The sequence below is a fragment of the Haliotis rubra genome, unplaced genomic scaffold, assembly GCF_003918875.1.
Source record: "Haliotis rubra isolate DU_JTF1 unplaced genomic scaffold, ASM391887v1 Scf64, whole genome shotgun sequence".
Lineage (NCBI taxonomy): Eukaryota > Metazoa > Mollusca > Gastropoda > Lepetellida > Haliotidae > Haliotis > Haliotis rubra.
Window position 1 is genome coordinate 2,811,657 of NW_025767346.1, and position 16,357 is coordinate 2,828,013.

Genomic DNA, 16,357 nt, shown 5'->3' on the forward strand with positions numbered 1-16,357 from the left:
TTTCAGCCACTGGGGCAAGACTGACCACATCGCCGAGTCAAATAACAATCGGGGGTAGTAACCCAACATCTCAGTTGACTGTAAGTTGCAGCCCAAATGCACCTGGAATAACACAAGTGTTTACCATAGTGATTGGCAAGAAGTCTTCTACTGGCCCTGATCAGCCTATTATAGAAATGACCAACACAGTTTCGTCAGTACAAGTAGTGGACACAAGTCTACAACAGCGGATGACAGCCTCAGGTTCTATTAGTGGAGCAACAAGCAACATACAGTTCATCCTGACAGATCTGAGATGTGCTGATGCTGCTTCTACATACTACTGCAAAACGTTATACTTGGCGGGGTCAGCTGGAAATGACGAGACAACAGCCAACATCACAGCTAGAAGTAAGTGGGAATATGTTCATTAAAACTGAACTGGGTTTGGTGCCCTCAGAATATGTTTGAGAAGTTCAAACAAATCATTTGATGTAAACATATACTTGTTTATGGTATTATGATAATTCTTCCCCGCAAACTGATCAATGCATAAAAATGTTCAGACCCATTGCTTGTAATTTATATTATTACCCATACGGGCTAGGATACACAGGTGATTATTTTTGTGATAATCGCACATGTGCTTTTCAGTGATTCTCAACGTTGATTGGTCAGCTAAGCAGAGAAGAAATATGATTGGTTGACGGAACTACTTTTCATGATCCAAATTCATTGACAACTTATACCGTTTCTTTGATAACTAAACGTGCTGTACTCACACATTCCGAGATTTAAAAAAGAAAACATAAAGGTTAAAGAATATGAATACTCTTTTTATTAGACATTATTATTTTGCAATAAAATTGCGTTATAGATAGTAGTCTTTTTAAAATACATAACCTTAACACAACAATCGTGGCTAACCCACACTCCGGCGCAGTGATGACTTAGCATAACATCACTGCCACAGGCTAATTTGCATATCACGTGACCGGACTTTTCTCTTGTTTGTAAACAAACGCGCATATTCATATATTAAGAAGATCCTGGACTCACGAAAGCTTTTCAGCGCTCTCTTCATAATGTTTTAGATTGTTACATATATATTCTTCCACAGCTGCGACAGTAAGGTCTATGACAGTACATATTTAGATATCAAACTGGCTGCATCGTTTGCTCTCCATCAGCTTCGATGACAGCACGTGGTACCGTACAACCTATGTAAACAAAGGATCGCTACGCAAATCGAAATAGTGTTACATGTTTTGGGATATTTTTCAGTGAAACTAAACCATTCTATTAAAGATGTTTAGTGAGATGTGTAGACTCGTCAAAAATAAAAGAGTAAAATAAATCTGTACATTGTATTGAATGGACATTGCAAGATGTGACGAATCGTCACATTTTTCTGTCCTGTGGTAGAGGTACTATGCTGGCCGCATGGAACTCTGGGTAGGAGATTGTGGCTCACCCCAACCAAGGTCAATGACTAAGTTAAAGTTGACGGTGACCTAATAGGAAGAGTGATAAGAATTTTACAGCCCTTGAATTCCAACAACCATTTTGTTGTTAAAACTGAATTCGGTGATATAGAAGCAGCAAGATAACCGACTAAAGGTGTTACCTGAAAGTGTGAAAAGATAGTGTGCCACGGCGTCCATGCCATAGAACCAGGCACAATATTCCGGGCACAAAAATGTTCAGTCAATAAAAAGTTACTCTCCAGAGCCCTTATTCTCGAAACGTTCGTAGCCTTAAGAATTCTTAACTCTGATCGTAGCCAATTTGTTAAGAATGGGCTTAAAAAATTCGTAGGGCTACGAACGTTTCGAGAATAGCTAGCCAGTATATAAGCAACAACATCAATCCATCAATAAATTGTTGTCAAACCCTTGTAACTCACAGTGTTTGTCGCATGCCGTAATTCTTCATTTTGTACATACACTATTCTCAGGTCCAATTTATAGTGATGTATTCCACTTCAACTCCTCTAATGACTCCTCTGTCTGTCGACCATCTGCTTCAAAGAGGTGTATTGTTCCCACTAACTCGGATTCCGACTAGAGTTATCCTTCTTGGAACTGCTGTACTCTAATGAGACCAGTGACGTGACTGTAACACGCCTTCCACAGAATAAAATGTTGAGTTTCTTGACAGAAAACCTTTTCTAGGTGTATTCGTGGGATGGTTGTCTTTTAGATTTTCCAACTTTTAACCGTTGAGTTTCCCCAAAATTGACAGGTTTTTGCCAAAGTGTATTTCAACACTATATCGTCACCCGTCACTAAAATTTAGACACACAGGAGTCGTCAGTCGTCAATGAACGATGTTCCGGCGCACTGACTTGATCAAATACCGTTTTAGCGGTTATTAAGTTTAATGATATTCAATTAAAAGGATCATTTTATCATATTAACAAAGGTTAATAACTTATTCCATATAAAATATTTTTGTTGTATTTTAAAGCGATTTTACGAGGTACTATTTTCCATAGCGTAGTTATGTTATTACTGCTGCAGAAGTTAATTTAATACGCGCATGAATGCGTATTAGCTGTTTGAGATCATAAGCCCTGTCTCCGGGTGGTTTTTATTTCGTGTTTCTTCTATTTAAATTACATTATGGGTACTAAATAGAATAGCCAACTCGGTACGAGTGATTACGGGAAATATGCCCTCTTTAAAATAATGTTCAGTGCCTTGCCAAGGCTCGGCACTGGGAACATTATTTCAACTCGGGCATATTTCCCGTAATCACTCGTACCTATAGTTTGGCATGAAATGCATGTGAACCCCTTGAAAATTGTGAAAAATAAACCAACAACCAATAAACAAAACCTTGTACAAAAGGTAGGCATCCAAAGTTAGATTCTTTTGACATCAGGGTCATCAGAGATGTCATTCGCCGGCTATTAGCTAGAAATGAACACCTGTCCACAAGAATGTTAAAACACTTCCTTGCAGAGGATCACGACCTTAATGTTTCTAGGTTTATGCTCAGCAAACTACTGCTCCAATTTGGATACAAGTACAAGAAGGTAGCAAACCAGAAACCTGTAATGTGTGAGAGATCTGATATTGTGAAAATAAGGTGTAACTATCTGAGAGAAATTAAGCAGGCAAGAGAGGATGGGTTCGAACCTATATATCTGGATAAGACCTGCGTCAATGCAAGCCATACTGTTGCCAGACAGTGGTTACCCACCGATCCCAGTGATGTTAGGATAGGCAAAGGTGAACGTTTAATCGTTCTTCATAGTGGATTACTATGGTTATTCTCTAAATATCTTACATCTTACCCAGAGCACATAGAAATGTTCCCCACTCCCGACAGGATCCACTATAGTTATTCTCTAAATATGTTACAGCTTACCCAGAGCAGATAGAGATGTTCCCTTCTCCTGACAGGGTCCAGTATGACGATGGTCAGCTCTTATCAATCAGATGTACAGGCAGGATCGGGAACCAGTTTGATGAGAACAACCTCCAGAACCTGTGGACATGGGAGTGGCGATCTGTAAACAACGAGTTCGCCTCCTGGGCACGGTACCCAAACGACCAAAACATCACCTACGACAGTCCTACTTCGTCAGCGGAATGTCAATACACAGGGGCGACAACGCTGGTTCATACAGTCTCGAATCTAGACAATGGAAGACAGTTCAGGTGTTCTGTCCTAAGTGCAGACTACAGTGCAAACAAGACTGTTTATGTTGTTGGTAAGTTTTCAGTTTTATTTCACAGTTGTTTTGTGTGTGGTACTATTTTGTTGCATTGATCAATTCTCTATTGTCAGTGTGCTGTACAGAAGAATGCATATGTTACATCATGCATGTTGTCAGTACAACAATTAAAACAAAGGACCTTGTTTCCAGGTCAAACAGCGCCAGCACCGCCCGATACGTCTGCAGGTGGTGAGTGTTACAAAAATGTGAAATAAAGCAACAGAGTGAGTACAGTTTTACGATGCACTCAGCAATATTCTAGTTATATGGCGGCGGTCTTTAAATAATCGAGTCTGGACCAGACAACCTATGAATCAACAGCCCGAGCATCGATATGCGCAATTGGGAACCGAGGACATGTGTCAACCAAGTCAGCGAGCCTGACCACCGATCCCGTTAGTCGCCTCTTACGACAAGCATGGGTTACTGAAGATCAGTTCTAACCAAGACCTTCACAAGTCGAAAGCAGCGGAATTTACTTAAAGGTCACATGCAACCAAAAAAACAAACATAATTAAGACACAATTATCACTTATTAACGACATATAATATACCTTGCTGATTATGAAAAACAAAACAAAACAAAACAAATTTATAAGCGTACAATCGCAAATCAAAAGTGCAATATTTTGTACTTGGGTTTTCTTCCCTCGAAACGAAGCACCCGGGAGGCAGAACCCAGTCACAGCGGGTGGGTGTGCACTCAAGTGTAACGAAGTCTTTCATTGGGTGGTTCATTTGCCGATCCGCTAAGGGCTCATTGTGTGTGTGTATAAAGAGATGTTGGGTTATGTAAATACATGCTCATTTCTTCTGCATTTGCGTTCGATCCAATCAACACATACTGGGATGGTGAACTACTGCGTGGCTGGAAACTGTCGTTCGTCCATGTACAAAGCAGGACTTGAATTTTGATAATTTGTTACTGTAAGGCCATACCGAAAGGTATCAGAATCTGCAATGTTGTGTTTTGCGTTGCAAGTGACCTTTAATTATCCTGATTACATAGATAACGCTGGTATGACACATTTACCCCACATGTGATGCTGAAGCAGTCGGCCTGGAACATATTTCAGCCAACGGTGGCCATATTCATTCGGACTGAAATGTTTCCTCTTTAACGCCATTCTTGCGTCGTGTCCTTCGCTCTGTTCTTGATTGTTGTTTCGGATAAAATACAGTGTCATGCTTTGAGCATCAATATCATGGGTAGCTATTCTCAGAACGTTCGTAGCCTTACAAACTTCTTAAGCCCATTCTGAACACATTGGCTACGATCAAATTCTTAGGGCTTCGAACGTTTCGGGAATAAGGGCCATGATCTTAACTCTACTTATATATAGAGTATGACCAGAAATTATTGAGAATTTTAAAAAATATGTTTAATTGGAGTTCTAGTATAAACAACCTTGAGCAGCTATCAATTTGCTTGGTTTCATTCAAAAGAGACAACTCCGTAATGTTTTTCATTAGTTTGTGAAGAGTTATCCCCCTTTTTTACTTGCTAGCAAACGACATTTTCACTGATCCTCAGTATGGATGATTTAGAGAAGAGGAAGGGAGGCGCAGGTAGACCCAGAAAGTTGACTGTCGGTGACAGGAGGCGGCTTGGTATTCTTGTTTCTTAAAACAAACAAAGGAGTTTAGAAAACTTAAGGCTGGATATGATTGATAGAGGAACTGTGGCTGCCCGTAAGCAGACAATTAGAACTGAGCTGCACGCAATGGGTTGGCAGAAAAGTCGAGGAATTCCATCACCGATCATGAAACCTGAACAAAAGGAGCGAAGGTTGAACTGGTGCTTACAGCATAGAAATTTTAACTGGGACAATGTGATTTTCTCAGATGAAAGTTCTGTTTTGCTGTTTCCTAGTACACTGAAATTCTGGACCAAACAAACTGAAAAACCTTTTTATCAGCGCCCAAAGTACAGTCCGAAATTCAACGTGTGTGGTGGCATATCTGAGTTAGGGGCAACGCCCCTCTATGTATTTGAAGGGAATATGAACAGTGAGCGGTACACAGATGTTCTCGAGGGACATTTACTTCCATCTGCTCACTTGTTCGATAGAAAGTTTTGGATTTTCTAGCAGGACAACGACCCACTACATCTTTCAAAGCATTCACAGGCCTGGTTTCGGACCCAAAATATGACATTATTAGATTGGCCAAGCTATAGTCCTGACCTACATCCAATAGAAAATGTTTGGGGACTTATGAAGGAAAGTGTCAATAAGAAAAATCTGACAAATATTGCTGAAATGAAAAAAGAGGGGGTCCGATATTGGGACAGCATGGACCACGACTTTCTAACTTCTTTGATCAGTAGTATGCCCCGCCGCATTGAAGCCTGCATTGCTGCCCATGGTGACTTGACAAAATACTAACTGTTCACCTGTCTTTGAATCTGGAGTTATATTCTGCTAATATTCACATTTAAAACGTGAGTAATGAGTGAAGAAAATAAAACAAGTACAATCTTTAAATTCTCAATAATTTCTGCTTGTACTGTATGATCTCCGTCATTTGTCTTAGGCTAGTGCATTCGGAAAACGTCTGTTTATTCCAGTACAATGTGTGATGCCCATTTCTGGTGTCCCCCGCCGTGATATTGCTGGAATATTGCTAAAAGTGGCGTAAAACTAAACTCACTCACCTCGTTATCCCATGTAATGTCCATCAGACCTATGTGTGAAGTATCATCCGGCTGTACCCCTATCACACAGATATATAAGGACGGTAAATGCCACAGAACTTGAGGATGAGTAAGGTAATTTAGACTGGGTCACGGCAGTGACTGAACGAATTAAGAAAGATCAGTGTAAACAGTGCACAGTGACATGTAACTCCCAGTCCCCATCCCTCGATCACTTTTAGTTTTAGTGAGGTCTATAATGACGTTTTAGACGTCACTCTTGTAAGGCGTTACTACCAACAAGGTCAAGTTGAGGGGCAAGGGTATATGCGACCAGAACATTTCCAAATGTTCTATAAAGAGGGTGAGATGCTTATCCTTTAGTTCTTACACATGAGTGTTTATGGACCGATATATTGACTATTTGTAGTTTACTTACTTAGTCTTAAGTCTTAATCAAGTCAGTTGGACATGACAGGATCCGCGGTTGTTGGTTCAATTTTTTAACATTCTTCCCACAGAAGGATAATATTATTTTATGCCGCATTGAAACAAACTTGGTTGTTTCTCCTTTTACCAGTGTATAGAGAATAGCCTCAGCTCTTTGTCGTATTTTAACAGGGTTAATAGCATTATACTGATAATATATTTCTCCTCATTTTGTGATATTGTACAAACGTCATATATTTGTCCATATATATGACATTTGTGATGTAGTCATCATTGTTAGGGTGTACTCAATGATTGGTATTTAAAAAGTTAAAAAATATAGCACATTCCTGAATTGTTAACGTTTCTTAATAAATTTAACGTGATAAAAAGACAAGTTTGTAATGCAATTGGGCTATTGTGTACACAGACGAGGTAAATTGCATATTCAAGAAACATAAGTAGTAGGTGTCACGATACACCAATCTCGCGATTTTAAGGGCACGATACGATACATATCGCGATACATAATTTTCGCGCCTTTTCATAGCATTACCTTACCGGCAACGTTTGCGCTCGCTGATTGGTCCATCAAAATAGTCTAGCCAATCACAAAAGCTGTTAGTTTCAAACCTATTTTTTAAGTAAAGCTAGCTACATCTATTTATCGGAGCGATCTCGTATAATTTTACTATCAAGACTTTGAAGGAGATGGATATAGCATAAAAAATTGAATCGATAAAGTTTTAAAATAGGAATCGATACACGCAAGCATGTATCGCGTATCGTTTCGTCAGTAAAAATGTATCGATGCATCGATACATTCGCGTATCGCGACACCCCTAATAAGTAGGTTTGTTAGTAATTGTTACACATTTTAAGGAATGCACAATATTTCAAATCACAGCACCACAGAACCAGGAATCCTCGTTTGGTGTTGGAGTGGCTATAGGTGTGTGTATAATGCTGGCTATGGATGGCGTCTTGCTGTTTCTGGCGTACCTCTTCAGGGACGAAATAGCAGACTGCATAGGTAAGTATGAAACAATTGATTTTTTTATTTAAACTTTTATTTCAAAGTAAATACAAACAAATATAGTTTATTGCAAGTTCCAGTCCGTCAAGAAATGAAAAATGACGAAATCTGCAGGAAATGGACCATTGCTTCAGGCTCTGAGAATTACAATGGATCTCATTTTGAGATATACTTCTAAAACTGGTGTGTAAGTTGACACTTGCTGCAATGACTTCCACAGTTGATAACATGTTGAAACAGACGAATACGATGATGTTTAAGTCCTCCACAGATCATTAGCGGTCATTAGTTTCTCAATACAATGGCAGCATGATACGGTACACGAGGGTGTTTCGGATTTTATACTCCAGGCAGAAGCTGCACTCATCAGGTGTTGTTGTTAGGGGCATGTCTCTTCACTTACGGCTTAGCCAGCAAGCGATTCTGCTCTAAGTGCATAGACTGCGCCCCATTCACGCATATCATATACGGGTCCACATGAATTTTAACAGCTACAACCGTTTATTGTTCACAGATATGTAAAATAAATACTCAGAACTTTGGAGTTGTTCCTTGTGTGACAGCGTATTTTAAACTGGTTAGTAAATTGCTTTAACAAAATGCGCTCTGGCAAACTCATACCACTTATAAAATAATTGAATAATAATCACAGACCACTAAGGTGAACCTGAAGGTCACACACACCTGGGAAAAGGGGACTCTCAAAGGAGGGTGGGGTTCAACAATCGATTAGGTCACACAAAGGTCACACCTATGTGTGATTAAATAATGGCCGACCAAAAATGCCACAACTCATTCACACACGCACACACACACACACACACTAGGCTCTCTCTCTCTCTCTCACACACACACACATACACACACACACACACACACACACACACAACAATCAGGGAAGACAACTTGGTGGCAGTTGTAGCCTCAATGCACTCACTGACTGATGAATGACTGGAGTCCTACATAACGATCGTCTCCTGGGTGTGGTCTACTCGTAGTTTGTGTATGACAGCGACGTTTGTAAACGCCAGGCGACAGTCTACATCAGCCATACTTCTTCGTACTTTTGATAATTTCTGGCTCATAGTATTAATGACACATTTCATTTTTTTCAGGAATCAAGAAAGCCAGAAATACAAATGTGCCAGTAATGTCCAAGTAGGTGTATCTTTTACAATTAATGCTTTGAGCCATTTATAACTACGAAACTAAAATGTGAATGATTTATGAAATTTCGGTAATTAAAACTAGTTTGTTATTTAAATATCTTTAATATATATGCAGCTGATTTTAAATGTCAGCAATATATGCACATCAGTTGGATACAATAATACAAATGATCAGGTTTATATAATAGACATATGCGTCAGTTATGTCCAAGTAGGTGCATCTTTCTACAATGAATGTTTTGAAGCATTCATAAATATTTAATTAAAATGTAAATCATTTATGCCATTTCACAAATTGAATACTAGTTTCTTGAAGAGTTTGAACGCGTCCTAATTTTGTCGCCATTACACATATTCCCTCTCAACCATTACAGCATACAGTCTCCTCAGGCCACAGTGATCGCACCGGCCGAAATCCAAAGACAAGGTGAGCGTTGGTCAACGTAAAAGATTACTATACACGTTTCGGACTGAGGAAAGCTAAATGGTGAAATAAGAGAGTAAAACGGCTCCCTATATAAGACATGACTGCAGAGGATTGAGTGGTTAGACGCTGATGTGTCCGATTGCACTGCTTAGCTTTAAGTCACTGCTAAGTGCTTGTTTAGGATAGATGTTTCAGATGCCGTTGTGACAAGCCGAAATGTTCCTAACAGTGGCATCACTCACTCACTCATTCACTCACCCACACACCCACACACTCACTCACTCACCCAACCAACTCACTCACTCACTCATAAATGTGTCTTCATATGTTCCGGAATACCTCCGTGTCCTTTCAAAGATAAATGTGTCGGTGTGGCAATGAAAACTGACTATATGTGTCTATGTAGGTGGAGGCGACGAGTACGAAGTACCAGTGGACAGAAATGATTACGAAGCCCTACAGAGAGAAGCTGCTGACGTCCCCAACACTTACGAGAAGATACAGACATACCAGAATGTGTGAAACGAGGAGACACTGACGATCAACTACCAACAGTCACCTTTACAATCAATGGCGATTAGACATTTGCTCAGAAGTCAATGGAAACTTGTTTGATCATAAAAATAGAAATTCAGTTGTATCAACTGAACATTAATTACTGCATTATTTTATGGTTGTTGTGACAACCAGTTGTCATTAATACATAATGATGCAATGATTTCATAAAGCTTGTAGATATTAATGAGTGAGTTAATTTTACGCCGCTTTCAGCAATATGTTAGCAATATCACGACGAGGGACACCAGCAATGGGCTTCATATATTGTGCGCAAGTGGGAAATCGAATTCAGGTCTTCGGCGTAACGAGCGAACGCCTTAACCACTAGGCTGACACTAGGCTACACCTGGTAGATATTATATAACCCTCATATGTTTAAGGTCAAAACGTCCGAACATCACCATCATGTTCTATCATATTATTTGGTTTGTTGTTGTTTAAGGCTGTACTCGGCAACATTGAATCTATATCACCGCGGTCTGTCAATAATTGATTGTGGACCAGACAATACAGTGATAGACATCGCGAGCATGAATCTACGTAGCTGGAAGGATATATGATCTATATCTCAATATAAAACGTACAAATGTGTAATCTACACGTTGATTCTTGCTTTAACAAAATGTGTTCAAATAAATGTGTGTATTCATGAACCAGTGAGCGCTCAAGTTTACATGAACCATTCCGAATGCTTACAGTCGGAACACTATACTCGGTACGGTCAGGTATACCGATGTTTCACAACGCAAGTTGCGAATCTTTGCCATATAACAAATGTCAATGACATTTCACTTGACTTTTCGTTATTTCGTTTGTTTCTACATTTACCATAACACATAAGGTAAGCACCTGCTTGTATTGACACGTCTTGATTAAACGCCTGGACAAACATCAGATTCATTTACCTCATGTACCATAACTCATAAATTAAGCACATGCTTTCATGTCTTGATTAAATTCAAGGTCAAACGAGAGATGATATATAGCATATACATACTGTGCTGCACTCTTTTCTTCAGATCAAGAATTCATTTCTCAAACTCATTCTTACGTGCTTTATGAATAGCAACAATATTTTACAACAAACTACACTTTGATCACTTCCCTTAAGATTTCTACATTAACAAGTGACAACGCTGAGGATATATTTATACATGTTTGTCGGGTGACAATTAAACCCTGTCTCGTATAATCAACAATTGTTCTCATGACCCCTGAACTTCAATAAATGCCCCAGCAATGATGTACGGTATTTTGATTTTTGCTGTTCGAGGAAGAGCTTTTTGAACGCAAACCATATATATTGTATAACTTTATTAAAATTACAGTTAATGGACAACACATTTCGATTACTTTCGCTTAAAACAAACCGAGCTTGACAGTCCTTCATACCATCCAGTATTCGTGTTATTATTGCAACAAGTGTTTTAGAAAAGTCATCATGTATGGGATAACTACTAACTCAGCCTCTTCATCTATGTGGTTAATTGTATGGAATCATCAGCATTCATTTTGTGCATGTAATTATTGTGTATATTTCTTTTGTGAATTTTGTATATACTCTTTTTGAGGCCGTTTTTGATACAAAGAGAATTTCCTCAGGGATGATAAAGTTATATCTTGTTTCTCAATCGTCAACGTCTCAGAAGCGTTCAATATTTTAATGACCATCGGGTGAATGGAAACTTGGGCTATTGGTTTGTAAAGGCAGCAGATAATACGCTGGTATGACACTGGTTCGCAGAGTTGATGTATATACATGTATGATAGGGTTGGGTATTGCCCAAATTTTCGTATTGCGATATATTGCGATATGTGTTGGTATATTACAATATATTGTGAAAGTTTTTACTTAAACCGTTCATATGTAAATATCACCCCCAAGTAAAAACGTATGGATATGCACTATTTCACAGATAGTCTTGATAAACCACGTTTGTCTTTAATGACAGCAGATAACATTTCATGTTTCTGGAAACGAATATTTTCGTGCTATTCTTTTTTTGACTTCTCCTTCCAATTTAAAAAGCTCCGGGTGAAATATGACTTGGCACATATTTTCAACTTTATCCAAGCTATGTGGTTCCACACTTTCAAATCATGTCGAAGTTTAACGTTTTAATTTTGCAGCCAAAAGACAGACAATTTTCACAGTCATGATTAACCTTGTGTTCTGAGATAATCTGGGGCTCCTTTCACGAAGCAACCTTTACTAAGGTTAACCATAACTCCCATTCTTTTACATTGCACTAAGGTTACCTTAGTGATTTACGATCACCTTCGTGTATTGTGAAATGAGGGCCTGTTCTTTTGTTTCTCGTTTAACATTTCACAAAGTGGTTTGACAGTGTCAACTACATATGTAGTTACTTTCAAATTACTTTGTTTAGTTCCAATTTATCGTTTTAATTTCAGCTTACGTCGTATGAATCTCATATAATTGATTTGTAATTTCGGCAATTTCTTATTTTGGGGGACCAATATTGCGTCTAGAATTTGCAAAAAATTAGACATCCGGAAACGAATGTAGGTGAATCAGCGACCACAGGTGAGAATGTCTCACATTTCTCACAGATCTCACAGTTCACAAGTGGACGTTTGATTTGCTGCTGTACAAGTGTTTTCAATTTTCACATGGTGTTATTACAGCAATGGTATTATCATATTGTAGGATAGAAACAGTGTACCGATAAAGCTTAAGTAATGTATTGCTGTCTGTGACAATAAGTATCAACTATATTATCCCAACCCTAACCTATCTTCTTCACTGCGCAAGTAGCTTTATATGCAATCTTAACCAGCATTCCATTTATCCTTTTCATATTCGTGTCTCAGTTTAACAGTAACCCGAACAGAATTGTAAAGGTATAATATCACAAATCTGACAAGGCTGTAGAATCCAACAAGGACGTATATCGGTTAGGTTCGGACTTCTAATGGCGGTAGAGATAACTGCTTGAGTACTTTTGTTCTATTGATAGTTTTGAAACAACTTGCTAAGACTTGTTTTAGGTTTCATGTAGGTATCCATATATTTACAGGTGACATACGTGCTTAATGGCTTAAAGAATTGTCGTGACATCTGCACAATGCGTCTGTGGAATATCACGTGACAAGTAAGCATGATCTTGAGAATTTGATCTAATCTTATACTAGAAGTAAAAAAGAGACGTACATATTGCCAAACGTGGTGAACCATAATCCCAAATGTAGCAGAGCTAATAATGAGAGGATGATTTAAACTGAACGTAAAGCGTCCTGACTCTTGTTATCATTTGCTTTCGGCAACGTGCATCTTCAGGTAGGGGGTAGACACACCAACACAACAGCGGTAGCCCTTAGCGAGGATTGTTAGTTTACTGACAACATCATTTTTCTACCAATAATTTCTGCCTTAGATTATTCGTCAGTGTGTTTTAAAAGTTTCATCTTACAAAAGAAATACAGTTCATACAGTTAAAGAAATTCATTTCATGTACATGTATAGTGTAATAGAGTACAGTTTTTCCTGAATTATTATAAAGCATGCGCTATAATAGTTCAGGGCCTTTAAACACGCACACCAGGATTAAGGACGGTCAGTATTCGTTGTAGTCAGAGTTATTCAAACAGGACCCAAAGAAAAGTTACGGTTTCGGGTTTAACCGCTATTATAAAAGGCATTAACATATGTAAGGCAGTAAACATGTTACATTTCAAAGAGCGCAACTTCTCTTCTTTGTCAAGTATGTTTGGAATATCTTTGGCCTTTCAAAGAGTATCGTTCTAATACGATTTCAGTCTGACGGTCATGTCTTATCGAGTACATTGGAAATGGTTCGTCCTGTATAGCCCTCATGTTTATTGAATACCTAAACATACTCTCAACAACACTGAATGACGACTTTAACTCTCCATTAAATTACATCTGTGACGTCCTTCTGTTGTCTGCTCCCCACTATTTCTCAGGAATGGAGCGATGTGTACCAGTTTCAGTTGTAAGGCCTTGATGGTCCGTACTCTTTCCATTACATTTGGCTTATAAAATTACCAGTACTTGAATGTAATTTAAGTAGGGTAATATCTTCATAAATATTCATTCCTTAAAAATAATGTGCCTCAGACCCTCCGGGTGTCTCGGATCCATTATTTTTCAGGAACGGAGAGTTACTCGGACATTACCCTTTACGTACTTAGTCCACTTTCTGATAGATAGAGTGGGTGGGATAGCCTAGTGGTTAAATCTGGGTTCGATTCCCAACATAGGTTCAATATGTGAAGCCAATTTCTGGTGTCCCCCGCCGTAATATTGCTGGAATATTGCTAAAAGAGGCGTAAAACTAAACTTACTCACTCACTCAATGTTCCAGCAGTTATGTCTTTGACAATTTACATCTTCTGAGCTATGATCCACAGTGATCTAGATTCAAGTTTCAGTGAGTGAATGAGTTTAGTTTTACGTCGCACTAAGCAATATTACAGCTATATGGCGGCGGCCTAGAACTAAGTTCACTCACTCACTACAATAAGTAGAAAAGACGCCTGAAGGGAAAGTGACTGACAGCAATACAGCAAGAGGTGTCATCAAGTATGCAAGTAAATTGATTTTTATATGTTGATGTATTGCATATGGTACATTTTATCATATTTTGCATTAGCTTCATATATGACAAATATGTTGTGTCAAAGAATACTGTAAAAAAACTCAGGTAAAGTTAGTTCTAACTGAAAAATATAACAGTACACTTTTAGGTTTTTCCTTAACTGACCAGGGGAGGAGGGGTAGCCAAGTGGTTCACGCATCCGCCGACGGCCCGGGTTCATGTCCCCCTATGGTAAAATGAATGAAACCGATACACGGTGACCTCTGCGAGATATTGCTAGATTAATGCTTAAGGCGACGTAAAACCAAATTCACACACTTACACACTCACTTAACCGATCACATGCGTTACAATATTTCAGGAATAGGAAGTACTTCTTCATGTATGTTTATAGTGATGTTTGATTTCCTTGTATGAACGTCTGATGATGTAAGATAAATTTCCTTTGTGACAGTAAAGTTATACCTTACCTTAAGATGCCTCACCTTACCTCACCTTACCTTACCTATACCCTTACAATACCCTACCTTACCTTTCCTTACCTTGTTTAACCTTACCTTTCCCTACCACACCCCATCCACCCAACCCCACCTTACCTTACCTTACCTTACGTTACCTTACCCTCAACCTTACCTTACCTTACCTTGCCCTCAACCTTACCTTACCTTACCTTACCCTCAACCTTACCTTACCTTACCTTGCCCTCAACCTTACCTTACCTTACCTTACCCTCAACCTTACCTTACCTTACCTTACCTTACCCTCAACCTTACCTTACCCTCAACCTTACCTTACCCTCAACCTTACCTTACCTTACCTTACCTTACCTTACATTACATTACATTACATTACATTACCTTACCTTACCTTACCTTACCTTACCTTACCTTACCTTACATTACCTTACATTACCTTACCTTACCTTACCTTACCTTACCTTACCCTCAACCTTACCTACCTTACCTAACCTTACCTTATCCTTACCTTACCCTCAACCTTACCTTACCTTACCTTACCTTACCTTACCTTACCTTACCTGACCTTACCTTACCTTACCTTACCTTACCTTACATTACATTACCGTACCTAACATTACATTTTTTTTCGGAGGATCGACCAAAGCTTCATCACGATGTGTGTATTGATAATTCATAAGCATGTTATGAACGGAAACTATATCCAACATTTGCTGACACATTTTAGTTCCGTCTAGTTTCCTGTATTTCAGGTGATTTAGTGTGAAGTTTAAACCCTAAGGTCAAAACGTCTGAACATCACCATCATGAGTGTTAAATCTTGTTCTTCGTGTTGTAGTACGTCGTTGTTGTTCAAATCTGCTCTCGTCCCTTTGCTTGTGACGGGTACAGTAAGGTGAGAGATAACGAATACCTTTTCATAAACACCCAGTTGCATCCCTCTTTATGGTGCATGTATGGGACATTTCAAAATCTGACGTCACAAAACATGATGACTAAAATGATGCTATTTTGACTTGCAGCGGATGTCCTCTTGCTTTGCAAGTATAATTCCCTATTTTGACTTGTGTTTATGTGTGTTTGTCATGAGCACTTCCCTTATTTGTTTGTCAGATGGCCAATTAACTTGCCCGTGTGTGTGTTTGTGACCTGTTCCAGGATACGCCCATCGTTTCGCATTCATATGATGTCATCACCATTCGATATTCATTCATAAAGACAAGATGATGATATAGGCAGATCAATACAATGGGTTCTTTATTATGGCGTTCTTATGATTATGCAAGTATTTTTGTGTTTTCCGGGACACAGGATAATAAAAACAAGACTGATTCTTCT

General features: G+C 38.8%; 1 protein-coding gene and 1 long non-coding RNA gene across 2 annotated transcripts in view; one reads left to right on the forward strand and one right to left on the reverse strand.

Moving 5' to 3' along the window:
• Positions 1 to 16,357, forward strand: part of LOC124256784 — a 126,900-nt gene that overhangs the window by 77,224 nt on the left and 33,319 nt on the right. Inside the window, exons 6-8 of the mRNA XM_046690744.1 lie at positions 7 to 390; positions 3,350 to 3,700; positions 3,857 to 3,895. Of these exons, the coding sequence (XP_046546700.1) occupies positions 7 to 390; positions 3,350 to 3,700; positions 3,857 to 3,895 (774 nt within the window). The remainder of the gene's footprint in view (positions 1 to 6; positions 391 to 3,349; positions 3,701 to 3,856; positions 3,896 to 16,357) is intronic.
• Positions 1 to 16,357, reverse strand: part of LOC124256790 — a 55,191-nt gene that overhangs the window by 21,696 nt on the left and 17,138 nt on the right. The window lies entirely within an intron of this gene.